The sequence below is a fragment of the Zingiber officinale genome, chromosome 11B, assembly GCF_018446385.1.
Source record: "Zingiber officinale cultivar Zhangliang chromosome 11B, Zo_v1.1, whole genome shotgun sequence".
Lineage (NCBI taxonomy): Eukaryota > Viridiplantae > Streptophyta > Magnoliopsida > Zingiberales > Zingiberaceae > Zingiber > Zingiber officinale.
The window spans coordinates 87,839,305-87,866,967 of record NC_056007.1 but is presented as its reverse complement, the minus strand read 5'-3'; the positions used below and the strand labels follow the sequence as shown (position 1 = coordinate 87,866,967).

Below are 27,663 nucleotides of genomic sequence, written 5' to 3'. Positions count from 1 at the left end.
TACTAGTTTTATTTCTTTGTAAAAATACCAAATACAAGAGGCATGCGATTCTAGTATTTCGAATTAGTTTTCGATGTTGTGTTCTTTTGTTTTCTTTTCGAACTTGTGCTTCGATTGTTCTTTTTGGTTAACCTAGAGTTATTTAAGGAAATTAAATATTAGCTTTCCTTAAAAGGATTTGTCTAGGCGGTGGTGGTTGCTCCCATATCCAAGAAAGCCATGTGTCTCGCCATGCAGTCCTGGAAGCCAATTTTGGAAATTAATATTTAATGGAATTAATAACCTATGTGATTTGGATCAAACGTGTTAAGTTCCGCAGGAGATCCAAGTCTAAACCTAAAAGAACAAATAAGTTAAACTTAGGATCAAACGTGTAAAGTTCCGTAGGTGATCCAAGTTTAATTTAAAAGAACACATGGTAGCTAGGAAAAGGTTCAGACCTTTGTACAAAATTTTTATACAGTGGAACCGTTAAGCTTTCCGAGTAGCAACCAACACCCCCCTCACTTGGAAGGTGGTTGAATGGTCGATGCAGCGGTAGAGCTCGGCTGAGCGGAGGTCGCAAGATCAGGCAAAAGTTTCTGCAACTCAGCGGATGTTGTGGACTCCAAAGGAACTAATATGGGCACCAATGAAGGGCGCCTGGGAGGTAGCTCTTTAGTGTTAGCGGCAGTGTCACTCCCTGCTACCCGATGTTGGATTGAAAGTACTAGAGGGGAGGGGGGGGTGAATAGCGCTCGTGGCTAATTCGTTACGATTTAAAACTTTATCAAAGAAACGCAGCGGAATAAACTAAAAGATAGACACAGAAAGACATAGACTATTTATTTGGTTCGGAGCATGTGGCGACTCCTACTCCAAGGCTCACGCTCATTGAGCGTTTACGTTGGGCAACAACTATAAATTCGTTAAGTGTTTACAAAATGAAGTATAATAATCAAAAGAACAACTAAATATACCAACGACAATAGAAAATTGCAGATTCAGAGCTCCGGGTCGTCGGCGTCAAGTTACGGCTTCGTCGAAACATCTCGTTAGCAGCTCGTTGCTCAGGGATTGCTTAGAAGGTGATATTTTTGATGCTGCCTTGAGACTACCTTTTATTGGGCATTGAGGGCGTCTCCAATGCCCCATGGAGGCGCCTCGGACCCAAAAAATTATCCCGAGTTGACCGTTGTGATAAGATCTCGTCGCTGCCTCTTATCCGCCTGAGGGCGCCTCCAATGCCCCATGGAGGCGCCTCCAAGAAACAGTCCAAGGCGCCTCTAATGCCTATGGAGGCACCTCCAGCTTCTCTTCACAGCTAGCTTCTGTCTTGTACTCGAGGCGCCTCCAAGCTCCATGGAGGGCACTTCGGGTACTGTTCTTCTAAAGTAAATTTTGTGTTTTAGTCCTTGCAAGATGTGTTAGTCCCAAAATATCCTGCAGCACAAAGTTAGTACATAGTAAATATAATAAATGAAATGTTTGATAGCCTTCGGGTTGTTTGGTTCTAACTTCGGATTTCCTACCGGAAATCCTAGGTCAAACCGATGCTTACTGTTCCCTCTTCCGGAGAACGTGTCCTCACCTACTCCACTCAGGAGAGTTTTACCTTTTGCCAGTTCGGTCTTCCAGATCGACCAGACTTTTGCTCGGCGCTCGAGTCTTCCGGTCTTCATGCTGGACGTCCGGTCCACGACCCGTTCAGTCTTCTACTCGGTTCGCGACACCAGGATTTCAACCCAGGGTTACCGCCCCCTAGGATTTTTGCCCGAAGACCTCGACCCGTCAAGGTTTTCCGCATAGGGTTACCACCCCCTATGACCTAGGGTTACCGCCCCCTAGGATTTTCCACTTGCCTAACCGCAGCTAGGACTTTTGCCTAAGTACACTTAGGACTTTTTTTGCAATGCTCATTCAACATATTAGTAAACAAAATACCTTAACTTTGAACCCTTTGACATAATCAAAATATAGGTTCGATCGTCGGATGCTTCTCACACCAACACCCGACTCGTTTCTTCATCGCCGGTTGGCCCTTCAGAGGTTCCGACTGGCAAGAGCCCATGACTTTCTAGTTCAATAGCTCCCTTGGCTTCGACCTCCTCATAAGCTAACTTTGTGGATTCGCTAAGCAGAGCCTTCAACATTACTTTAGCTGCAAAAAAGAAGAAAAAAGTCAGTTAGATCCAAAAACAATAGAAAGAAAAGTTGCTTACCAAAAGGGCTGGGCAGCCGTGCACGAATGGGACTTAGCCTGGACATGTACAAAACATCCTCTATCAGCAGCCTATGGATGTGATATTTCAGGTTGGTCAATTGCACAACGGCTTGAAGGTAGGTCGACTTCCACCTATATTTGCCGAGCTCGGGAGGGTTAGACAACTCTATTTGCCAGTTGGTCGAGAAGGAGGCTCGATCGGGAGGTCGAAGGTAGAAGTAATGGGACTTCCCGCCTTTGTTGGAGGAGGACATTTTATCGTAGTACACAGCACCCACTCGGGCTTGGAAAAGAAAGACACCTGGCTCAGATAGCTTTGGGTAATAAAAGTAACAAAAAACGTGGGTTAAGAGGGATTTTGTACAATTGGAAAAGTACTACAACTCCGTACAGTAACCTAAAAGAATTTGGTACTAGTTGTTGCAGAGAAATATGAAAATATCTACAAACCTCAGAGAAAAATGGATGTATCAGAAAGTGAAGGCCAACCTAAAGGTGGTCCTAAAAAAAGTAAGAAAACCATTAGGAGGCGAGTGGCAACGAGTGTATGCAGAGGGGATGGTGAGCTGATGATCAAAGGGAATGTGGTATGTAAGTCTCATTTGATCCACTTCGTCACCATTGAAATCAGACGAAGTGGAAGTATACCACAAACCGAGGACAATAGGAGGAGGAGTAGGTGAAGGAGTCATGAGGAGGAGAAGATGAAGATCAAAAATAGAGAGAAGAAGGATGAAACTTACTAGAATGCGAATCGCCGGTGGCAGTGAACAGAGAACGAAAAAGAAGAAGAAAGTGTAAAGGAGGAAGACGAAGGCTGAAACAAAGACAAAACAGTGTAAAGAAAAACAAAGGCTCTAAAAACCTTATCGTCGGCTATTCAGAGTCGTCCGATCAAAGATTTAGAAAAACAAGACTTGATATTGTTGGTGCAACCTTAGGTCAAGGTTGACCTGGTTGACCAGACTCGAGTTGACTTGACTCGAGTTGTGTTTTGATGTTTGACGAGTTATGTTTGACAATGTTTGACGTGAACAGAAAAGTTGTATCTTGATGTTTTACAAGGATACAAGCTTGGGAGATTGTGGGTGCAACCCGTGGTCAAGGTTGACCTGGTTGACCCGAGGTGAGTTGACCTGACTCGGAAAAGTCCAAGCAGGGAGCTTGGCATGGGAAAAGTCCAAGCAGGGAGCTTGGCATGGGAAAAGTCTAAGCAGGGAGTTTGGCATGGTGAAAAGTCCAAGCAGGGAGCTTGGCACGGGAAAAGTCCAAGTATGGAGACTTGGCACGGAGAAGTCCAAGTATGGGAACTTGGCAAGTGGAAGTCGGAGAGGGCTCGGTAGCTCGTTCTCCGGACTAGGTCAGAGAGGGCTCGGTAGCTCGTTCTCTGGACCGGATGTGGAAAGTCCTGGTGAGTGAAGCCAGGCAGTGGGAAAGTCCTGGTGAGTGAAGCCAGGCAGTTGTGAAAACCCTAGTGAGTGAAGCTAGGTGAAAGTCCTGGTGAGTGAAGCCAGGCAGTGGGAAAGTCCTGGTGAGTGAAGCCAGGCAGTGGGAAAGTCCTGGTGAGTGAAGCCAGACAGTTGGAAATCCTGGTGAGTGAAGCCAGGTGAAAACCCTAGTGAGTGAAGCTAGGTGAAAGTCATGGTGAGTGAAGCCGGGCAAGGGAAAATCCAGATGGATCAAGGGTGATCAGACATCTGGTGTTGTGAAGGTCAAGTAGGTCAAGGGAGTGACCGGATACTTGGCACGAAGAGAAAAGTCCAAGTGGGTCAAAGGGATTGACCGGACACTTGGTGGGGAGTCTTAGCAGGTCAAGGGAGTGACCGGATGCTAAGCATGATGTACCAATAGGTCAAGGTTGACCGGATATTGGTTTGGACTTGGTTTGGGCAAAAACCAAGACCTGGATCGATCCGGAGACCGATCAGAAAGCGATCGGTGTGCCTCAGTGAGCTTCTGATCGGTCTGGGGACCGATCAGAGAAGCCTGATCGGTCCCCGCGACCGATCAGGGTACAGAAGAGTTGGGCACTTCTGATCGGTCTGGGGACCGATCAGCATAGAGCCTGATCGGTCCCCACGACCGATCAGATCAGCCCCAGACCGATCAGGGTGATGCCTGATCGGTCTGGCCCTAGCCGTTGAGAGACAACGGCTAGATTCTTCTGCTGTCTTTGGCCTCTGTTCTTCTCGCAGGTGGATGCAGGCTATAAAAGGGCTGAGGGCTTCTACAGTGGACGCTCTCTTATTCTTCTTCTTCTCCGAAGCTTCTGCTTCTTCTTGTTCCTGCCTCTTCTTCTTGCTGCTGCAAGTTCTTCTGCGAGCTTTGCTGAGCTCTCGTCTAAGCTTCGCGTGAGCTTCCTTTCGGCTGGGTTCCTGCTGTTGTAGGCGTCGCTTGAAGCTGCTGCTTCATCCAGTCGAAGAGAAGGCAAGTAAGCGAAGGTTTTACAGTTGTATTGTATTTTGCTTCTTGCTGTACTTGTACTCCTTCTTGCTGTTGTAAGTTTTTGTGGCGAGGTTTCTCCACCCATAAGGAGTTTATATTAGCCGGTTTTCCGGGGACTCATCCACCGACGGATTGATAGGCTTCGTCCACCTTACGGACATGCCAAGGAGTATGAGTATCATCTCCGAACCTCGTTACATCTTCGTGTTGAGGTTTGCTTCTCCTTTTTCATTTCTATTATTTTTATTTCCGCTGCGCTAACCTTGATTTGTAGAAAGAAACGCGAATTTGGGGGCGGCTATTCACACCCCCCCTCTCTAGCCGCGACCATCGATCCTAACAAGTGGTATCAGAGCGAGGTCGCTCTTCGTTGGATCAACACCCGGGGGAGCACGAGCTAGAGAATGGAGTTATTTGGAGAAGACGTCACAATTCCACCTTTCTACGATCGCGATGACTTCACGTTTTGGAAGGTAAGAATGAAGTACTTTCTTATGACTAACCTAGTTCATTGGAGTTGTGTGCAGGTAGGGTTTACTCATCCGGTGGATAAAGACGGAGAAACCCTAGAGAAGAAAAAGTGGACGAAGGAGCAAATCCACCAATCCAAAATCAACGATGAGGTAACGAAAATTCTTGAATTTTCATTACCTAATGACATTTTGTGTAAGGTAGGTGGATATAACAATGCCAAGGAGTTGTGGAACAACTTGGCCAAGTTCCATGAGGGAAGCCTCACTTCAAGTCATGAAGAGGAGTCAAGTGAGCTAAGTAGCTCACTTCATGGAGGCATGGAATTAGAAGTTGAGGGTCACTCAACATCTAAGGAAGAAAAGGAGGAAAGTTCTTCTTCAAGATCGGAGCAAGAAAAAGAAGCTTCTACCTCCGGAAGGGATGAAGGAGAGAGCTCATCCTCAACCCTAGGTAACTCAAGCCATTTAATTTCAAATAAATTACACATAATGTGCTTTGAGTGTAAGGAATTTGGGCATTACAAGAGTAAGTGTCCAAAGAGGGTTAGGAAGACTCCACCGGCGCCAAAGGTCAAGGAAGCCGGAGTCCCGACACGCAAAGGCAAGGAGCACGTGGTGTGCTTCCAATGCAAGCGAAAGGGACACTATAGGAGTCAATGTCCGAGGGGGAGACAACCTCACAAGGACAAGAGACCGAGCACGTCAATAGGGGGAGCTAAGGCAAACCCTAAGGTAACATTTAAGTCTCATTCTTGCAATAAGACACATGCTAGTAATTTTATTGCAATTGTCAATAATGATAAGCATGATAATCTTAGAAACCGATACATGTGCTTAGGTGCAAAACATGTTAGCCTAGACAAGGACAATTCTAGAAATGCTAACCCTAGAATTACCTCATCTAAGGCTAAGGAGAACCTAGGTAGAAATCCCAAAACAACTAGACATATGCCTAAGAATACCTCAAAGAAAAATGACAAATTAAAACTTGAGGTATTAGAAAAGGAAAATCAAGTCTTGAGGTCAAGACTTGACACCTTAGAAAAGACCCTCAAGAATTTGGAGAAGTCAACTCTAGGGTCTAAGGGTCAAAAGCAAAAGCCCAAGGACATGAGAGGTTTGAGTCACAAACCTAAGTCTCAAGTGGTCAAGCCCACTTACCATAATGTTCCATTCGATTATGGAACAAGACCTAGGGCTAGGAAGACCATCACCAAGGTCACAAGGGGAGTCACCCCTAGAGTTGATCTTGATGAGTCCCAAATGACCAAGGCTTTAAAGCCTAGAAGGGTCATTAGGAGGGTTGCTAGGGAAGTCATCCCTAGTGAATATTTAGTGAACCCAATGAGCTCCAATAGGTATTGGGTTCCTAGGAGCGTGATTTCATCACGCTAGATTAGTTAGGGTGTGCCAACCTTACTTGAATAGGTAGTTAACCTAATCATGGCAAAAGGTGGCACTTTAGGATTTTTCAAGGTATAATCAAGCCTTGAAAATGAAATTAAGAATTATTCCTAAGGTGATTAGAATGTGCCAATCAAATTTGAGGAGTTGTCTAGAGTCAATCTAATTGTCACATAGTGATCTAAAAATCTTTGGTATAAGATGCTAGGTCTATTACACTTAGGAATATAGAATTTATGGCAAAATGATCGAAATTATCAAAAATGGCAACTAAGGCTAGAATTAGGTATTTTCTATACCTTTACATGTTATTTTGTCATATATTGTTTGCCATATGCCATGTCATGACATCATATTTATTTTATGATCATTTAAAATGTCATGATAATGCTTAGGTTAGTTTAAATGTCATGCTTTATTTAAGTTTCACACTTTATGCCATGACATTGACACATGTTTCATTTATGATATCATTATATGTCATGTCATCATCTCTTCTCTTGCATTTAGGATCAATTAAATTGACTTAAGGATAAACCACACAATTTGATATGGAGATCAAGTTGTTGTTTTAGAAAATGCATGAGAAGTTAGCCTAAGATGACCTAAACCCATATCTCACATCAAAATTGACTTGAATGTGTTTGATACACCTTAGATGTGTGTGAGATATTAGGATGATGAGTTAGGATCAAGGTGCATGGTTCTTGTACCTAGATGAACCTAATTCTAAATGGGGATCATAGGGAAAGCTTATGTACAAGTCATGTACATTTAGCCCAGAGATTGTGGTCTTAAATTAAATGGTTTAAAATCATTTCAAAATTGATTTGAAAAACCTTGATGAAGCTTTTCTAGTGATAGCATTCATCATTGAGCAAAGTGATACAAAGATGAGTTAACTTTGAGCTATTTCAAAGACTTTTGAACTTTGTATCAAGATTTGAAAATGGAACTTATTCTCATAGAAAACTATTTTTCCATGATAGTATATATTATGAGGAGTGTATCCTCAAAATTTTACAATTTTTAGAATTTTCTGTGATTTTCTAGAGGTTTCTGAATTTCGGGAGAAGAAATCAGAAATCAGAGTTGTGGACCGATCAGAGGGGATTCTGATCGATCCAGGGGTGCCTGGATCGGTCACCGTGACCGATCCAGGGAATCCCTGATCGGTCTGGTGACCGATCAGGGCGTGCCAAGTTGTTGAATTTCAACTGTTGACTGAAATTTCAGCTACGGAAGTTGGTGGTTTAGAGTTATAAAGGTTTGAAACTCACCAAGACATTGTTGGTGCAATGGTCAAGGGGGAGTTGACCTTTAGGGGGAGTTTTTACTCCTAAAGACTTGAGTGATATGGGATTATCACTAAGTTAATTGTTGGACCTTAGTATCAAGGGGGAAATTAAGAGTTTCAATGAAAGGTATGAGACTTTCATTAGGAAGAAACTCTTGACTTTGATTCACTCTTTTTGATGTGTGTCAAAAAGGGGGAGAGTAGAAAGGAGAATGGAGAATGTCTAGAGAATGTTCAGGGAAGAACATTGGAAAACCTAAGTTAGGTTATCGGGTTAACCTAACTTGATTATGGGTTTGATTATGGGTTTTGCCAAACATCAAAAAGGGGGAGATTGTTGGTGCAACCTTAGGTCAAGGTTGACCTGGTTGACCAGACTCGAGTTGACTTGACTCGAGTTGTGTTTTGATGTTTGACGAGTTATGTTTGACAATGTTTGACGTGAACAGAAAAGTTGTATCTTGATGTTTTACAAGGATACAAGCTTGGGAGATTGTGGGTGCAACCCGTGGTCAAGGTTGACCTGGTTGACCTGAGGTGAGTTGACCTGACTCGGAAAAGTCCAAGCAGGGAGCTTGGCACGGGAAAAGTCCAAGCAGGGAGCTTGGCATGGGAAAAGTCTAAGCAGGGAGTTTGGCATGGTGAAAAGTCCAAGCAGGGAGCTTGGCACGGGAAAAGTCCAAGTATGGAGACTTAGCACGGAGAAGTCCAAGTATGGGAACTTGGCAAGTGGAAGTCGGAGAGGGCTCGGTAGCTCGTTCTCCGGACTAGGTCAGAGAGGGCTCGGTAGCTCGTTCTCTGGACCGGATGTGGAAAGTCCTGGTGAGTGAAGCCAGGCAGACGGATAAGTCCTGGTGAGTGAAGCCAGGCAGTGGGAAAGTCCTGGTGAGTGAAGCCAGGCAGTTGTGAAAACCCTAGTGAGTGAAGCTAGGTGAAAGTCCTGGTGAGTGAAGCCAGGCAGTGGGAAAGTCCTGGTGAGTGAAGCCAGGCAGTTGGAAAGTCCTGGTGAGTGAAGCCGGGCAGATTGGAAATCCTGGTGAGTGAAGCCAGGTGAAAACCCTAGTGAGTGAAGCTAGGTGAAAGTCCTGGTGAGTGAAGCCGGGCAAGGGAAAATCCAGATGGATCAAGGGTGATCGGACATCTGGTGTTGAGAAGGTCAAGTAGGTCAAGGGAGTGACCGGATACTTGACACGAAGAGAAAAGTCCAAGTGGGTCAAAGGGATTGACCGGACACTTGGTGGGGAGTCTTAGCAGGTCAAGGGAGTGACCGGATGCTAAGCATGATGTACCAAGAGGTCAAGGTTGACCGGATATTAATTTGGACTTGGTTTGGGCAAAAACCAAGACATGGATCGGTCTGGAAACCGATCGAGTAATACTGTGGCTTCTTGATCGGTTTGGGGACCGATCGAAAGTCCTGATCGGTCCCGCGACCGATCAGTGTCTGATACTTCAGACTTCTGATATCTGAAACTCGATCAAGAGTCCTAATTGTTCCCACGACGTCCAGGATCCTAGAAGCCCATCGATGATGGATCGGTCTGGCCCTAGCCGTTGAGAGACAACGGCTAGATTCTTCTGCTGTCTTTGGCCTCTGTTCTTCTCGCAGGTGGATGCAGGCTATAAAAGGGCTGAGGGCTTCTACAGTGGACTCTCTCTCTTATTCTTCTTCTTCTCCGAAGCTTCTGCTTCTTCTTGTTCCTGCCTCTTCTTCTTGCTGCTACAAGTTCTTCTGCGAGCTTTGCTGAGCTCTCGTCTAAGCTTCGCGTGAGCTTCCTTTCGGCTGGGTTCCTGCTGTTGTAGGCGTCGCTTGAAGCTGCTGCTTCATCCAGTCGAAGAGAAAGGCAAGTAAGCGAAGATTTTACAGTTGTATTGTATTTTGCTTCTTGCTGTACTTGTACTCCTTCTTGCTGTTGTAAGTTTTTGTGGCGAGGTTTCTCCACCCATAAGGAGTTTATATTAGCCGGTTTTCCGGGGACTCATCCACCGACGGATTGATAGGCTTCGTCCACCTTACGGACACGCCGAGGAGTAGGAGTATCATCTCCGAACCTCGTTACATCTTCGTGTTGAGGTTTTCTTCTCCTTTTTCGTTTCTATTATTTTTATTTCCGCTGCGCTAACCTTGATTTGTAGAAAGAAACGCGAATTTGGGGGCGGCTATTCACACCCCCCCCTCTCTAGCCGCGACCATCGATCCTAACAGATATGACCGTTAAATTTGAAAAGGTAGTTGTCACATCAAATCCTAACAGTCGTCTGTCACGCTTGTCACATCGAACATTTGGCGGCGTGAGAGTATGACATGTGGCGGTCAATCACTGGATGCATTTATGAGGAATGGAGGTGATTAGCAGGCGCATGATGAAAAAGCATGCTTGACATGCTTTGCATTAATGGCAAAGAATTTGATCAATTTTCGAGAAATTAAGACAGCCATGATAAGAAAAGTACTATGCAAAATCGGAGGTCGCTCGGGAAAAATAAGCATAGGGCGATAGCAGCTAAGTACCGTGGGCTTGCGATCCGAACGACTGCTTACTACGAAGCCCTCAGTTAGAGATGAAAGTTGCAAATAATACTAAGGGTCCAGCCAGTCGGACTTGCAGTCTCCTTTGACTAGACTTGGAGGGGAGACTTGTGATACAACGATATAGGTGACCCCCTAAAATCGGGTCAAAATGGGGAAGACTGACTGACGTAGCGGTCAAAGTCAAGAAGAGGTCAAAGATACCAACAATAGTAGGGGCATGTCCAAACGGGCCACATGACCGGTCGGACATGAGTGTCCAGCCGGGCCTCACGCTTGGTTGGACTTTGTGTCTCAACCCGATTCAGGCAGGCTAACCTCGTTACGGAGCATTGAGTAACCCGACCGACGACTTCAGACGATCGGACACTCTATTCCTTTACGGCCAAGGAAGGGACCGAGTGAAGATCGGGTCATCAGCGACGACCCATAGGGCCGAGTCGGCGATTTCTCTAAGTGATGGCCGATCGGCCTAACACAGTCTCATGTTCCCCTCATATCTTACTCTTTTGAAAGTTTGTGCTATAAGAGACAGATATACTTCAGATAAATCGTACTTTAGAAGCTTCTAACCGGACAAATCACAAAAATTTGTATGCTTATTTAAGGAAAGATGTCAGAAATAGTTTATGACATGTCATTTCTTAGGAATGCTTTGGGAAGCGTGTAAATATTTTAAGATACATGCATAAATACAGCAGTGACACTATAAAAGGGGGACTCCATTCACTAGTGAAGGTAGACGATACTCTATAATTTTATATGCTCATTTATTGTTGTTTGCTTTTACTATTTCCTCTCTAAAAATTGGTCATTGACTTAAATATCGGAGGATCAATATATAGCACTAACGCTCTATGTAGAACAGCGCGAAATTTTCATTGGTCAATAGTAGAACCATGTCTCTAATTCACCATCTTTTTATTTATATAGCAGGTCTGAATCTGCATTTTTAGCATGCTAATTTTGCCTTATTAATGCCTTCTAAATGTTGTGAAATATAATGTCCCTAATTCACCATCTTTTTATTTATTTATAGCATGTCTGAATCTGCATTTTTAGCATGCTTTTGCCTTATTAATGCCTTCTAAATGTTGTAAAATATAAGTGTCAGCTATTCTGAGTTCTTGAACCGGCTATTATTAGCAACTTGAGACCTTCTCAACTATTGGAAGCAATGTCTTTATACTGTTGGATTCTCATTTTGATGATTTCACAGATCATCCGAGTTGGTATGTGGTGGGATGCTTACCACATGAGGTCGTGGGATCGAAATTCAAGATAGTCGGAGCGTAAATTCTTGGTCCTTGTATAATTCACCTCACCTGTCACATACTCACTCAGGATATTATGATTTATCTCCCTCATAATGATCTTGAGTCGGATATCATGAAAACGCTGGAGACGAGCGATTGCCACATGGATTCTCATTTTGATGCGTCCCTAAAGCATTTTATACATATATGCAAACCTCAAACCAGCGCACAACCTGCCACGTTTCTTTAGAAAACCAAGCATTTGACTAATCTGGCCGACACTGACATCAAGGCCAGCCGCCCACCTCGATCTTGTTGATTTGAACTCTACACCCTTTTGGACTGCGTCCGCGTCGGAAGCTAAAAAGGTACATTCGACGCTAACACGGACTGCACCACACGGTTAAAGTTCACCCCGGTTGGCAAAAAGCAGCGCATTTGTTTAGCATTTATTAAAGAAAATTCCAACTCTAGGTCGGTGTTGGTATGGTCCGTGCAGTAAAGCAGAAAAATCCGGAGGGATTCAAATGGGCGGTTGCTGGGGCCTACACAAATCGTTCTCCAAACATGCTCGGAGCCCACTCCCACTGCCATACATATTTGAATGCAAGCTCGAAATCGTGACTAGGTTAAAATACCACGCAGTAATTTGAAGGAGGGAGCGAATATTCGCAGTGACGTAGCTTGCCGTATTTCCACCCCATCCGAATACGTATTTCTGAATAATGAATTGCCGTCTCTACAAATGAAATGGAAGGTGCGGATTTGATCGACAGGGCTACTGCTTTTTAAGAGGGTAGGCGAAGGTCGGCGACGACGCAGCTGGATCGGTCCGCACGACTGCTTTCCCATCTCGTCCTTTCGTCTTTGCAGTCGATCCTCGACTCTGCCTCGATCTCCTCCGATCTCCGCCGGTACGCCTGCAAACTTTCTCCAAGTTAACTTCTCCGATCGGATCGGGACCCCTTTTTTATTTTTGTTTATTTATCAATTTATTTTTAGAATGAAACGATTCAGAGTTGAGAAAGCCGGGACTCCTTTTATTACCCGATCTTATCAGATGCAGTCCATTAGAATTGCTTTTTAGTTTTATTTTTTAAACTAATCATGGCCAGTTTAAGTTATATCTTGTTTTTTTTTCCGTTTAAGGGTTCTGGTTTGAACATCTTTGGTTTTGAGCTTTCCAGGGATTGACTCCTATTTGTCTTTTTTTTTACTATGTTGATGTATTGGCTATTACATCTTTAATTCAAGTTCGATTCGCCATTCGGGTAATGCTTTCTTTGTTGGATAACAGAAGTTCAGAAGTCGTTTATCTTAGAGGAGGGGAATAGAAGTTGTTCTTTTACCTTGTTTTTACTCTAATTATCTGGATGAAGTAGTAGCTTCTGGCTTTAACTGATTGAGCTGAGTATGTTGTCACTCTGACGGAGGGTTTTCACACAACAGACTTGCAAAGCAGGAGATTGTTATGACATATACATTATTTTCTAATCAAACACACTTCTTGGAAATATTGCTCATTTTGATTGCCTTGATCCATGCACCTTAACAAGATCTATGACCTCGAGATCACAAAGCTCGGGAAGGCTGAAATAGATAGTGAATACCTGATGAAGTGTGTTTCTTATACATTTTGGTATGCTCATCATGATCCATGGGTAATTTTCATCAGGTTGCATCTTGCAGCTGAAGAACTGGTGCCTAATTTTCACTAGGTTACAATTTTCTTGAATTCATTCTTGACTTACTAAAGAATGAAAATAGGATTAGAAAATGAACTCCACTTCAAGCAATTTTAGTGTAAGATCCAACTTGATCTCTCATTTCCTCAGAATTATATATATATAACTTAGATATTATTCATCATAGAGTCATCATCTGGTGATTTTGTCAAATTATTCTTGTCATTACACTGTCTCGATGCTATAATATTTACCCTTCCCATTGGAGCTAACCTTTTCCAAATTGATAGGGATGGATCAAGATGGTTATTCTGTTCAACTTATTGATGGAGATGGTGCTTTCAATTTTACCGGCATTGAACATTTCACAAAGATAACAAAAATGGGTGATTGTGGATTGTCCTATGCAGTGGTCTCTATAATGGGTCCACAGAGTAGCGGTATGCATAGAGTTACTTCAAATTGATTTTAAGATTCTTTATTTTTTATGTTTTTCTTATATTACTTAGTATTTGCCTTTCGGAAATATCAGAGCTATAGCATTTTTTTTTAAAAAAAAATCATGGTGATTTATAATCATTTTATTTCTTTTGTTAGTCAATTTGTCTATGAAATTTATATGTAACAACGTGGACTAGCTAACATCGAAAGTTTCCAATGCATTTTTTGGGGAAAAAATTATAATACTTTGATAAAAGCATTCATATTTGATCGAGCTTGGAACTTTTTCCCTTTGTGTACATTGGCTTTCGTTTGAAAGTTGTGCTGAGCATTTACTTTCTTCTTAATGTGGCACCAACTTTATAGGAAAGAGTACTCTTTTAAACCATTTATTTGGTACCGACTTTAGAGAGATGGATGCTTTCAAAGGAAGGCAAGTTATAAATAGTGAATTTTATATATTCATCTCTATTTCTATAACCATATTTAATTTAATTCTGTTTACCTATGTGGACATTCATTTTCTTCAGGTCACAGACTACCAAAGGTATTTGGTTGGCAAAGTGTGCCAAGATTGAACCATTTACTGTTGTTATGGATTTGGAAGGTACCGACGGGAGAGAGAGAGGAGAGGTATGCATTTGACTAATTGACTTTACTGATTTGAGTTTTGTTGTTATGACTTTCAGAGGCACATCTTTATAACCATGGTTTGGTTGGATTTGAATTTTACACTTGAGAAAATTCTGAAAATAGTGGTTTAGGTCAATTCTGTTTAGCAATAACAGTGACAATATAAATTAGCACAAAGTAATAGCTAGAGGAACTCGGAACAATTCTTGGTGAATTTTATTCTCTTGATTCTGGTTCTAAAACATCTTTCAATTAGCTTGTTTTGCTGGCCAAGCATTATTATTATATTATTTTAAATTGTAAACACCTACTTTTACTTCTCTAATTAGTTGTACTTTTTTGGTTTAAATCAAAGATTTCTATCTTTGATGAGTGAATGAACACCTTGTACACATATTTGTATTTATGGTGATTGGTGAGAATACTAAATGGCAACATGTTCTCTGTTCAACTTCTATTTATTTATTTATTTATTTTTTTTGGTGGTGTAATTTCATCTGCTACATTCACGAATAAAACAGTCAAGGTAAACTCAACAGTTGTTTGTGACTTTCACCCAGTTCTTTTAGTTTTGTCTATTCTAATTCCATATTTGTTGTTTCTTTATTTCCTTGGATTATTTTGAGACTTTCAGCCTTGTTTAAGCACTTTTCTTTTGCAGGATGATACTACTTTCGAGAAGCAGAGTGCCCTTTTTGCTTTAGCAGTTTCGGATATAGTGCTTATAAACATGTGAGTCTGATGCTGAACATGTAGAATACTTGATACTATTCATTTTAATTCTCAGTGTATTTAAAATGAATGACTGATCACCCTTCTATTGAATCCTCCTATAACATAGGTGGTGTCATGATATTGGTAGAGAACAAGCTGCAAACAAGCCTCTCTTAAAGACAGTGTTTCAGGTATCGTTGTATTCTTCAGTTATTTGAATCGTCAATATAACTTTGCAGAATACCATTGATGTGTACTTAATTTTAGCAAGTTACTATTTTTACTTTCTCTTTTGTGTATGTCAGGTCATGATGCGATTATTTAGTCCACGAAAAACAACATTGTTATTCGTCATACGAGACAAAACTAAGGTGGTTAATTGCTTCAATCTTCCATTGCTTTAATCATTCATGAATTTTGGCTGACATCAATTGTTTTTTATGAGCAGACACCCCTTGAAAATTTGGAGCCTGTTCTGAGAGAGGATATTCAAAAAGTACACATTACTTATCACTTTGTCAGTCTGTCTATGTTGTAATATTCTGCATCTATTGCATTAATATGTGATTTGCAGATATGGGACAATGTACCCAAACCAGAAGCTCATAAAGACACTCCACTAAGTGAATTTTTCAATGTAAGAGGTAGATTTATTTTACTATGATAAAATTGCATTTGTAACTAAATTTGACATCTTTACAGGTAGAAGTTGTGGCTCTTTCAAGCTACGAAGAGAAGGAAGAGCTATTCAAGGAGCAGGTTTGTCATAACATAATTGAATTGTCCACATCAACATGTATTTTACCTAAATGTGTATTTATGCACGATTATAATTGAAATAGTTTATTGCTATGAAATCTATCAAGTGTTTGAAAAAAAAAAGTCATCTTAATTCATACAGCTCTTCAGTTTTAAGTCAATTTTGAAGAGACAGCAGTGTCATGATATGAGGATAACATGAAAGATATTGTGATGTCATTTTTTAGAGACCTTTAAAAATTGATGGACGAAATTGTATTGCATATTCGAGCCAAGTCAAGACAGTTATGCAAGGGTGTGACTTTTTCATATCATGAAACATGCCATTTTCTCTATTGTTGCAAACCAATATTGTGATTGGCTACCCATTTTTTGTTTATCTCGCCTTATTTTGTATGAGCATCTGTATACATGTCCATTCTTTCTGTAGTCTGATATTAGGTCAAATGACATTTACATGCTATAGTTGGCCTTGTGATGTTAAGGGTTTTCTCGTATTTTTGTGTTAAAATTTGTTGAAATGTACAAGGTTGCAACTTTAAGGCAACGGTTCTATCATTCTATTGCACCTGGTGGGCTTGCTGGGGATCGACGAGGTGTTGTTCCAGCTTCAGGATTTTCATTTAGTGCTCAACAGATATGGAAGGTTATCAAGGACAATAAAGACCTTGACCTTCCAGCACACAAGGTAATTATTTGGTTTCTATAGCTTTTTACTTGTTTGATGGTCTATCTGTTTTATTTTTGATGAATTGTAGGTTATGGTGGCTACTGTACGCTGTGAAGAAATTGCTAATGAAAAATTTGCTTGCTTTAGCACTGATGAGGTGATCTTTGGCTGATGTTCCATTTGTCTATTTTTTTAGAGACATTTGTGAGAACTAATTGGTTCATGATTTCTGGATTCTAGGATTGGCTTCAACTTGAGGAGGTTGTGCAACATAGCATAGTCCCAGGGTTTGGGAAGAAGGTTTCTGCCATTCTTGACAAGTGCTTAACTGGGTAAGTGTTTTTTTATTGCCCTGCCATTCATCTACAAGGATGGAACACCAATGAATTTATAATATGATGCTTCAACATGATTTTATTTTTTTGTTGTTGAGTGAATTATACATATCCTAATCTATTGTGTCTGTAAGTTTTTTTGTTTTGGCATAAACTTGTAAACTTGATAAGTTGTATTCTACAATTTAGTCTCAACTACTTATAATCTGATACTCTCACTTACCTTATATATATATTTTTTTTCAAAGGACACACTATTTCAAGTGATTTTTTAATTGTAATGAAGTAATACATTGCATACAAAAAATCTTAAGAAATTTCATGTGCAAATTTGATGTGAGTGGAGGTGAAGTATTTTCAAAGGACACATTATTTCAAATAATTTTTTTTTATTCTACTAAAGTAATACATTGCCTACAAAAATCTTAGGAAATTTCATGTGCAAATTTGATGGGATTGGAAATGAACTATTGGTAATTTACTTACTGCTTATTTTGGATGTTAGTGGGAGATGAAGTGTTAGTGGGAGAGATTATCACTGCCATTACTTAACTTGAATGTAACAAATCGTAAGATAAAATTGTTACAAATTATTAAATGCCACCACAAATGGTTGAGATAAAGTTGGTAGGATATATTAATTAATCCTTTCATTTCAATGATTATGTCATTTCCTCCATAAGGACATTAGTTTATCTTGGTTGAGTCAGACACCTCCTGTGAGCATCTAGTGTCCTTAGATTGTTAGCTTTAAATGATCATAGTAGTGTGCATCTTCACTACCTTATTCGTCACTACAAGCTAGCTTGCAATTGTTTTATAGTATCTACTTTGTAATTTGTACTACCAGGAGTGTGTACTAAATAACACAACATATCATTTGTCTCAATCATCTCCATAATTATATTCTTTCTTTCCACTGGCTTAGTCCTGTAGCGTTTACTGGCTATTGGTAAAGCTCAGTAGTGATTGGTTCTAGCCAGAGCTAGAGGAGAGGAGGAATAGAAATGGTTAAAGAAGAAAAGATATATATACCTGTGTGCTACAACCGTGGAGTTGTAGTTTCTACTTCCCTCTCTTTTTACAAATATTTGACCAGTTTTCTGTCTCTCAGTACCTATGGTTCCCTTTTTTTTTTATCGCTTCTCCTTTCTCTTTATTTTTCAGGTCTCTTTTACTGATCATACCTTCAGCTCTCCACTCTCTTCCACACTTTCTGATATCTCACCTTCTATACCCTCAAGATTTCAAGCAGTACTTACACTGAATTGAAAAATAACAATGAGAGGACTAGCAAGGTTGGTGATTCTGATTCAATTTCGTTTACTTAAATTATCTATTCTTTTTCCTCTCTGCTTCCTCTGATCTATTATCACCCCCGTCAGTCATTTTGCAACACTATCATTTTTATTTGATAGCTTAAGAAGACTGGGCTGTTAAGGACTGCAAACCTGCCATGGCAAAACCATTTTTCAGGAAATACTAGATGATGCAGACTTTAATTTAGAAAATTTGATGTGTATTTGTTCATACACTTTCATGGAATTATGCATGAACTCACGATGTTTGTGTCTGTACATATAACATCTTCAATAAAATGAAAGTTATTTCACGATCTTTGCTTGAGGTTTTTATACTGTGTTGGTATGCAAGGATTGAGGTTGAAGACTATATTAATTTTAAGTCATTGCACCGAAATTTACATTTGAATCTAAAAGAATGCAATTAGTTGTACAATCTAGCTATTTATTATTTGTGATGATTACCAATACTACCATTTTAAGGATGCTTGTGTTGGTTGAAAAAAGTGCATTTTATACTATGTTTCATATGCCATTTCAAAGTTTTTCACTCTATTTTTATTTCTCTTTAGTGATGTTTTTCCTTGCTATTGAATTTGATTAATTTCTCTCACAGGTACGACACAGAAGTTTTTTTCTTTGACGAAGCGGTTAGGACTTCAAAGAGACAACAGCTGGAATCAAAGCTTTTACATGTATTTTTTCTTTTCCCTTTTTCCCTTTTTCAATACAAATCCATTATCTTGTTCGTTGATGAACCTCAATTATAAAGGTCTTCTTGTCTGGGTTAGTTTAAATTTCAATTTCTTGACACCTTGCCATCTTGCTGACAACATTTTCCTACCTATGTTCATCCGGGGTTCCCTTCAAATTACTTATGCACCATTAGAACACCTTTCATCTTGATCTTACTACTAATTCTGTTAATTTTCCTCATTATATGGTTATTATTGTTGAATTACATAAACCCTTATTTGACACTACTTGACTAAAAGCACTCTCTTGGCTGATAATTTGATGGCTGATTGTTTAAATACATCTTTTGTGTTACTTGTGTAGATGATATTTGTCAGCTTAATTGATGGAAAATACAGGATTTTTCTAGTGGAATTTTCTGTGTGCTTTTTAAGAATTGCGTCTGTGGGCATAGTATGCTTAGTCATTACTTCTTATGAAAGTAAGAACTACTGTGCTTCCAGACAATATAAATTAACTATCTATGCTAATTAAGCTTGAGGAGAATAAAGAACTGAAATTTCACTGAAACATATGCAATCATAATATGTATTATTTTGTATTTCTCGTTGATGCATTTTACTTTTCAGTTGGTAAATCCTTCTTATCAAACCATGTTGGGCCATATACGTTCAAAAAATTTAGAAGATTTCAAAGGCTCATTGGATAAGGCCCTTGAAAGTGGAGAAGGATTTGCCAGTGCTGCACTTGATTGCACTAAATCTTTTATGAAAAAGTTTGACAAAGATTGTGAAGGTATAGTTTTCGGATTCAGATTTATATAATTATATATAACTACAGAAGTATCCTATCGTAAGTATGTTTTCAGATGAGTTGATGATCTGTCATTTGTTTGGGGTTTTGTAGATGCAACTATTGAGCAAGTTGATTGGGATACTTCCAAGATCCGGGATAAGCTTCGACGTGATATTGATGCTCATCTAGCTTCAGTTCGGTCTGCAAAAATTTCCCAGCTTAATGCACTGTATGAGGTATGTTAAGGTTTTGTGTTTCTTTACTTTGTGTAGAGGGTTCTGGTGCTATTGTAAATTCTACTTATTTTAAACCAAAACAGATTCAAAGTTGGATGGCTATAGGTTGATGATTTCATTTTATATGATCACAGGGCCAACTTAATAAAGCCCTTGCAGAACCTGTAGAAGCTCTTCTTGATGCAGCTGCTGATGATACCTGGTCCTCAATAAAAAATCTTCTTCAGCGAGAGACTGAATCAGCAACCTCTGGATTTGCTTCTGCCCTTGCAACATTTGATCTTGACCAGGCAACTATGGATAAAATGATTGAGAGACTTAAACAATATGGAAGGTCAGTGGTTGAATCTAAGGCAAGAGAAGAGGCCGGAAGAGTTCTGATTCGTATGAAGGATAGGTAGTGCATTTTGAAAGTTTAACTTCTGTCAGATTCTGTCACGGATTTTGAAAGACGTCAGATAATTGAGTATATTCTTAATTTTGTATTCAGATTCTCTACATTGTTCAGTCGTGATGAAGACTCTATGCCAAGAATTTGGACAGGAAAAGAAGACATAAAAGCAATCACAAAAGCTGCTCGCTCTGCAGTATGATGGACCATTTTGTCTTATTTTCTTTAACATTTTTATTTACTGATCTAATACTCCTTTTCCCCTCCAATTCCATTTTAATGTTTTTTAATTAACTGAAATTTCTTGTGTATTTTTTCAGTCTCTAAAATTGCTGTCTGTAATGGCTGCTACTCGCCTGGATGATGAATCTGATAAAATCGCAGAAACTCTTTCACTTGCTTTGATGGATACTTCAAACAGTGCTGTGAAAAATAGAAGCATTCAAACCACAGATCTGTTAGCTTCAAGTTCGTGGCAAGAGGTTATTAATGCTCTTCTCACTTGTACTTGGTTTGAGCACTGACATACAGAGTTAGCCAATCTAGCATTTTGTAGCTGTCATTTTTAGAATCTAATGTCTTATAGAAGATTGATTCATGTATCTGCCCAAGTCATTGCTTAGCTCATTGAAAGCTTGATCATTGTTTTAAGTCATAAGTCATAGTCATCGAAAACATTCACTTAAGCATGCTACTCTCTAAATGCCTATGACTGGTTTGTACATTCCACTACCCAAGTTGTAGCTGTAACTTGCTCCTAGCATTATGTTTAAAGTGCAATATTTAACCCGCCTTCGATTCTTATTGCGGTGTGGTTTGTTTATAGATGCACAGAGCTATAATAACAATGGTGTTTGTAAGGACTATTATTGGCATCATTTTTCTTGCAACAATGTTCTTCATTTGACCTTGATAGCCATATTTAAGTTTGCTGAGGTTTATGCATCACTATGTCTGGTGTCTGTATTGCATTCAAATTTTAGCACACATATTATTAATAAGGCATTGTTCATATATTATTTAACTTATTCTTTGATCAGGTTCCAGCTGCAACAACTTTGATTACTCCCGTCCAGTGCCAAAATTTGTGGAGGCAATTCAAGGCAGAAACAGAATACACTGTCACTCAGGCCATTTCTGCTCAGGCAAGACTAACTGGTTATCTTGTACAAATTTTATGTTTGTTTTCTCCAGCACTGAAATTATTGATAACTTATGGTTTTATATATATATATATGCTGCCTAAGCAGGAGATAGGAGATTTTTGAATTTCTGGGTAGCTTAGATGACTATGATATTATTAAAAGTTCAACGACTTCCAAGCATGAATTGTACTTAATTCTTGTTCAAAATATATGTTTAACATCTTGATACTAAAATTCACAGCAATAGCCTTCGTTTACAACATAATGAATGCAATTTACTAGTTCTTTTATGCACAGAGTTGGGTTGTGGCACAATAAAACCAGCAATGTCCAAGAACTCATGACACGTTTTTTTTTTGTGCTGATTTCAGGAAGCCAATAAGCGTAACAACAGTGTTTTACCTCCTCCATGGGCAATTGCTGCTATGTTAGTCTTGGGATTTAATGAATTTATGACTCTTCTTAGGTGATTAATTTACTTGGATGAATTTTAGTATTACATTCCCCAACTCCTTATAAACTCTTGCACACTACATTGCAGAAATCCTTTGTACCTTGGTGTCATTTTTGTTGTCTTTTTAGTTGGCAAAGCCATTTGGGTTCAGCTCGATATACCCGGTGAATTTCGCAATGGCGCTGTGAGTGTGAAGTCTTTCAGAGTTCAAGTTATGTTCATTTTTGGTGAAGCCGATGTGTATATTGAGTCTTGACAATGTTTTTTATCTGGCAGCTTCCGGGGCTTCTCTCCTTATCCACAAAGTTTCTCCCAACAGTGATGAACATCCTTAAGAAATTAGCAGACGAGGGTCAAAGAGCTGCAGCTCCACCAGGTCAGAGGAAACAGGAAGATGATGAGTCTAAAGCATATAGGAATGGAGTACCCAGCAATGGAACCTCAGATACATCCTCTAGTGTAACCTCATCATCCGATCGAGGGCTTGAATACACAAGTCCGCTAACACAATGATGAGAAAGTAGTAGTGATGATAATACGTCTTTGATTGTTTGTTTGTCTTCGTAGCTGAAGGTTCAAGACCCTCTTATTTAGTGAAGATGCTCCATTGTTGATTGTGGTCTGAACCTATGAATTCAGTTAATATGAAGCAGATGTTGGTGCGTGTAACACAGCTTCATAAGAGAATGGAAGCGAGATTGATGCCCATTTGGTTTTTGTTATTGGCTTTGTGGCATTTGAGATGTATACATAGATACTTTTACTCTTGTTATTGGCTATTGATTACGTGTGTTACAGTTTAAGGTTATTGTTTGTTTTTTTCTCAATAAGTTTCAATAACTAAGAAGACTTACCGTAGGAGAAGATTTCTTGATCAAGGAAATTGTGAATTTGAAAAAAAAACTACTAAATATAGGCGAGCTATGATCGACAGAGTCAATTGGGAGCAGGAATAATAATTTTCTAGAAATGGAAAGATTCTTAGAAAGCAGAAGATATGAAGAAATATTTTTTATCCGATTAAATAATTAGATATGTATATTCAGGTATGGCGGTAGGTTTAGTATAATTTTATTTATATCTGAATATCTTATTATGTATATATAATTTTAGTTTGTACACTCTTATCTACTCTTATCTTGGCGCTCCTGATATATCCGGGGGCTGGATGCCCATCTGAGTCGGGAGAGGAGATCTTGGATCCTTTTTTTTAATGATCCAGAGGATATTTCTTTCTTATGTATTCGTGAAAATATATGATCTTCATTTGTAAAATAGGTGATGATCATGTATCCCTATCAATACATGCAAAAGGAGCATTCTCTGAACAGTAAAAACGGTAAATTTGATCTGTTAAATTGGGGGTACTCAAATAAATATCTTGATGCCGGGACATGTGAAAGATGTCTGCCCTGAGTCGGAGCACCCGGATAGATATCTTGATACCTGGACATATGAGATGTGTCTATAAGTATAAAGGATAAGGGTGTACAGAATATTAATATATCTAAGAAATTTTTTTCCAAAAACCAGATGTTTAATCTGTTTTATTAAATATAATATTCGATGCCAAGCCAAATCGGACTAATTGTGCGAATCTTTCCTAACTTTATTGCGAAGAGAATTGGGCTTGTTGAGACCGGTGAGCCCAACCCGTAGCAGCCCACGTTCATGAATATATCAAAATCGATGACCAATTGGGAACCAAGGTTAGCAAATCGATCCGGAAGGAGACGAGAGGAGCCGCGGCGCCGCGAAGGGAGGCGTGTGGGTGGTGATCGCGCAAATGGATCATCAGTTCGGCGGTGGGAGCTGGATGATGATCCCGACTCAGAATCCGCTAAGTCATGATTTCCACGCACTCCAGCCCCAATTTTCGTCGCAGCAACAACCGCCGCCGCCACCGCTCCAGCAGCAGCAGCACCCGTCGTTGGCCTCTCACTTCCATCTTCTACCTGTAAGCCTCTCACTTCCTCGTTAGAACTTGGGCCGAACCGGAGACGTTCCAGAGCTTGTGGTCCGAGCTAGGAGTTCAGTAAATATAAAGTAGTTGTTAGTGTGTCATGCTGCAGCTTGACAATTGGGAACGAGATCAAATGTTCATTTGGTTTTAGTTATAGAATTTGGCTGCGTAGATGTACTGACAGAGAATTTGCTTGTTCTTTTGTACGTTGAGTCTTTTTTGCTTATTTATTCACTTAGCTGTCGATCATACGAGTGCTATAGCTCAAGGTTTTTTTTTTCCCCTCCCTAATGAGGTTTCAATGGCCGAAAAAACTTTTATCATTGAGAAAATTTCTGGATCATGGAAATACGTGAATTTGCCCCGTTTGGCCATGTATAATTTGTTATGGCAAGTCATTTCTAAGTTTTTTGTAAAAAATTCTTTTGCAGTTAGTAGAACGGTTATCAGAAGCAATTGATATTGGAAACCGTGATCAACACTACGAGTCATTGGTTAGTTTTCTCTCTTTGACCTAGCAATTTCAGTAAGATGTTTTTTCATCTCGTCTATTCTCTAAAGATGAGTTAACGAGGATGTTTACCAGTCTTCTGCAGCTATCACAGCCACTTCATATTTCCTTTATTTCCAGGTTACTGAACTGAATACACAATTTAAAAAGTGTCAGCAACTCTTAGACTCTATTTCAGAAAACATCAGTTCAAAATCTATGGTGAGCAAATACAATCTTCTACAAAATTTTTGGTACATATTCTAGGCTAAATCAAAGTGATTTTATTGGTAGAACAATTGCTGTTGGAGTGTCTTGATTATAGTCTAAAGTTGTTGATAATATTTGAACAATATGGGCATTGTTATTGGCTTCCTAGAAGTAAGGGGACTTTAGCTAATGTTAAATTGTTGCATTATCTTTACATGACCACACGGATCATGAGTTATTGATTTATGTAGCATTGGTGATAAAAATATCATAATAATTTTATACAAAATCATTGATGGATATAGGGGTGCTGAGTTGGCTAGAGGGTGGCAGATTTATTGCAATGGGATAGGGATTAATTCCTGACGGGCGCATGCCCTTGGGAAAAAATTCCTCCCACCTAGGGATAGGCAATGGGGCGGGGCAGGAGCGGGTTTGCCCTCCCCATCCCTGCCCTCGAAATATATCCCTGCCCCTGAACCCGTCCCATCTAATCGGGGAATCCCCATCTCCGTCCTCGCGGAGATTAAATCCCTATCCCTGCTTCAAATGCCCATTGACCTCGACGGGTCGGGGATGGGGATTCCCCGATTAAAAATCATAAGCTTTTCCTATATTGGGGTAGGTTCGGTGATAGGGATAGCATTCCCATACCCACCCCCGAACCCGAACCCATATCCAAAATGTCTCCCTAAACCTGCCCCCATCTTGGGTTTTTCCCATGGGGCCCCAAACCCGTGGGAAAAATTGTCATCCTTACTCCCACCCTCTAGCCACTTGGCGGTCGCTATAAGCTGACCCTGTGATTTACCTCCCTTTACATAGCCTTGGAACGGATTGTGAGGGATGCCTGGGGTGAACGTAATCACCATTGATGGATATACTGTAATCATCCTGTAATAATCTGTGGCATAACTTGTTTAATCTCCCTACCCAATTGTAGTTGTGAAACCTATGTAGTTTGATTGTTGAGATACCTTTTTTCCAATGAAAGGCAAATCTTGTAACTATACATTAATATTGGATATAATGGAGAAGCATATGAGCATATATTTTCATCTAAGCTAAAGGTGCAAATATGGATTTTTCTGTGGATAATTTCATTTAATCTGCTCCGAAATTGATAAGAATCTTGGGAATTTCCCATCTGTTTAGCATTTTGCTGAACACATTGGCCAGGCACATAAGAGGCGACTAAAAAGACTATTTCAGGAGTAGTGGCCCTTTTCACTCTAGCATTACCATACACATTATATGCTGCCAAGTGTCAACTTATTTCATCTTCCTTTCTTGCTAATTATGATTTGTGCTACCTCTAATTGCAATGTGTGTCCACTTGAATGGATTTGTTGACAATTCCTATAATGTTCATGATTACATGACCTTGGCCCCTCGGATGGGTCTAGTGGCTAGCGCAGGAGGTGTTGTCACAATGAGGTCTGGGGTTCGAATCTCGGCAAAGCTGAGGTAAATACCTCCTTTATGTGCTACTATTCCAAAGGCTAGTAGCCGACCGTGATTTACCTCCTCCGTGTTGGCCTTGGGACGGGTTGGCGGGGGCGCTGGGGGCGAGCGTATTCGCCTTTTGCCACAATGATTAACATGACCTTAGGTTCTTGGCTCCTAATTGCCAAATCATTGATGTCAGAATTCCTAGACAATTAGTCAGTGAATTCCCTGTACTCAGGAGTAACCGAAGAAAAACTAAGAATCAATAATAGATAGAATTTGATCTAATTGCCTATCTTGTGTTCCAACTTTCAAGTGGTAAAGAGAAACATCTTATACACTGTAAAAACAAATACATGCTTGAAATAGAATTTGTTATTATTTGGAACTTTCAAGTTCTTATATTCACCAATCTTGTAAAGCAGCTGTATCAATATATTCTGGGGGATCACATTTATTGCTCGCTAGTAATCTTTACTATTGCCCTATTGGTTGTAAGGCATAATTCTGGTCGAAGACCTAACCTTACCTAGCTAAGGCTAAGCAGGCTCAGCAAGATGCAGGCAGGGTGTTCATGTTAAATTGCTTCAAAGGCATGTCAAATGATGTGTCCTTTCATAGGGACCTCTATATCCTTGACAGGTCCTATTAGTCCATGTTTTTTTTTCTCTATAATCAAACTCTTCCTATTAAATTGCTTCAAATGATGTTTTTGTGCAAACATGAATTTTTACATCATTGATCATAGAATAAAAAAAAGAAAGTTCCTTTATTCTTTCCATGTCTGTACTTCTATAAGCTAACATGATTCCTTGTTTTGACTGATCTAATTGTGCATATGGAACTGCTCGTTTTGCTTTGATCTATACTTTTGGTTCGTTACTTTTAATCTCTTTTTTTTGTTTTTTTTTGCATCCAAGACTGTTGAAGGACAAAACCAAAAGTTGGAAGAAACTAATCGACAACTTAGTCAAAGGAGGTCTGAAGTTTCTTTCAAGTCATCAAATATTTCTAATCTCATTTAACTTACAAATCCTGGCTGTTGCTTGCTTTTTATCAGGGATCTGATTATGAAGTATAGAAGTCATGTGGAAGATCTGGTTAAGCCCGAGAATAGTAGATGACAGCACTTCCATCTTTTGATGGCTGACCTAGACATGCCAATTTGTGTAAGCTAACATATTTTGAAAAAGCTGCCTAATGCCATTCTTGGCAATGTGGTTACTAAGATTTTGTAGACCATTACAATCTCTTCATCATTTGAGACCAAAAGGCTTACATTACAGAACAGAGATGTGCTATCATATTCTTAGTGTTTGCTTACAGAACAGAGATGTGCTATGATATTCAGTGATTAATTCTAAGACTGAAGTCTCTGATCAGTAATTTGCACAATTTCAATTTGTTTCTGTCCTATATTTGTATTTCTTGTTGTACATGTCTGATTAACATGAAGCAATATGCCGTAAATTAAATATTTAAAAAGTATTTTGTATTAAATTTTCTTCCTAAACAACCCTCTTATCAGAGTAACAGATTGCTCAAATAAGATAAAAAGAGATAATTTAGATATAAAATTTAGAATAAAACAGTTTTAATTTATAATAACAAAAACCTTTTAATTTTTAGTATTTCTGCTGACTTCTATGATAGTACTGGAGTGGACTCGGACAGAAGTCCACTACAGT

The 27,663-nt window shown here is 39.7% G+C and overlaps 2 protein-coding genes across 3 annotated transcripts; both read left to right on the top strand.

Annotated features, from left to right (window-relative positions):
- The first annotated feature begins 12,364 nt into the window (after positions 1-12,364).
- LOC122033485 (protein ROOT HAIR DEFECTIVE 3-like) lies at positions 12,365-22,671 on the top strand. 2 transcript variants are annotated; one of them, XM_042592518.1, is made up of 23 exons: positions 12,365-12,522; positions 13,584-13,733; positions 14,101-14,167; positions 14,265-14,367; positions 15,029-15,099; positions 15,209-15,272; positions 15,387-15,452; positions 15,530-15,577; positions 15,656-15,718; positions 15,784-15,840; positions 16,370-16,528; positions 16,599-16,667; positions 16,751-16,842; positions 18,763-18,841; positions 19,472-19,637; positions 19,749-19,873; positions 20,008-20,270; positions 20,364-20,460; positions 20,585-20,746; positions 21,305-21,409; positions 21,781-21,875; positions 21,951-22,047; positions 22,140-22,671. In XM_042592518.1, exons 2-23 carry the CDS (start codon positions 13,586-13,588, stop codon positions 22,374-22,376), a joined length of 2,433 nt encoding a protein of 810 aa, XP_042448452.1. In that variant the 5' UTR covers positions 12,365-12,522; positions 13,584-13,585; the 3' UTR covers positions 22,377-22,671. The 2 variants fall into 2 exon arrangements, with proteins under 2 accessions (XP_042448452.1, XP_042448451.1); XM_042592517.1 differs by having other exon boundaries at positions 21,951-22,074.
- An 896-nt stretch (positions 22,672-23,567) lies between these two features.
- On the top strand, positions 23,568-27,357 carry LOC122034192 (mediator of RNA polymerase II transcription subunit 9-like). Its single transcript, XM_042593326.1, has 5 exons — positions 23,568-23,820; positions 24,258-24,320; positions 24,458-24,538; positions 26,896-26,954; positions 27,036-27,357. Exons 1-5 carry the CDS (start codon positions 23,650-23,652, stop codon positions 27,097-27,099), a joined length of 438 nt encoding a protein of 145 aa, XP_042449260.1. The 5' UTR covers positions 23,568-23,649; the 3' UTR covers positions 27,100-27,357.
- The last annotated feature ends 306 nt before the right edge of the window (positions 27,358-27,663 follow it).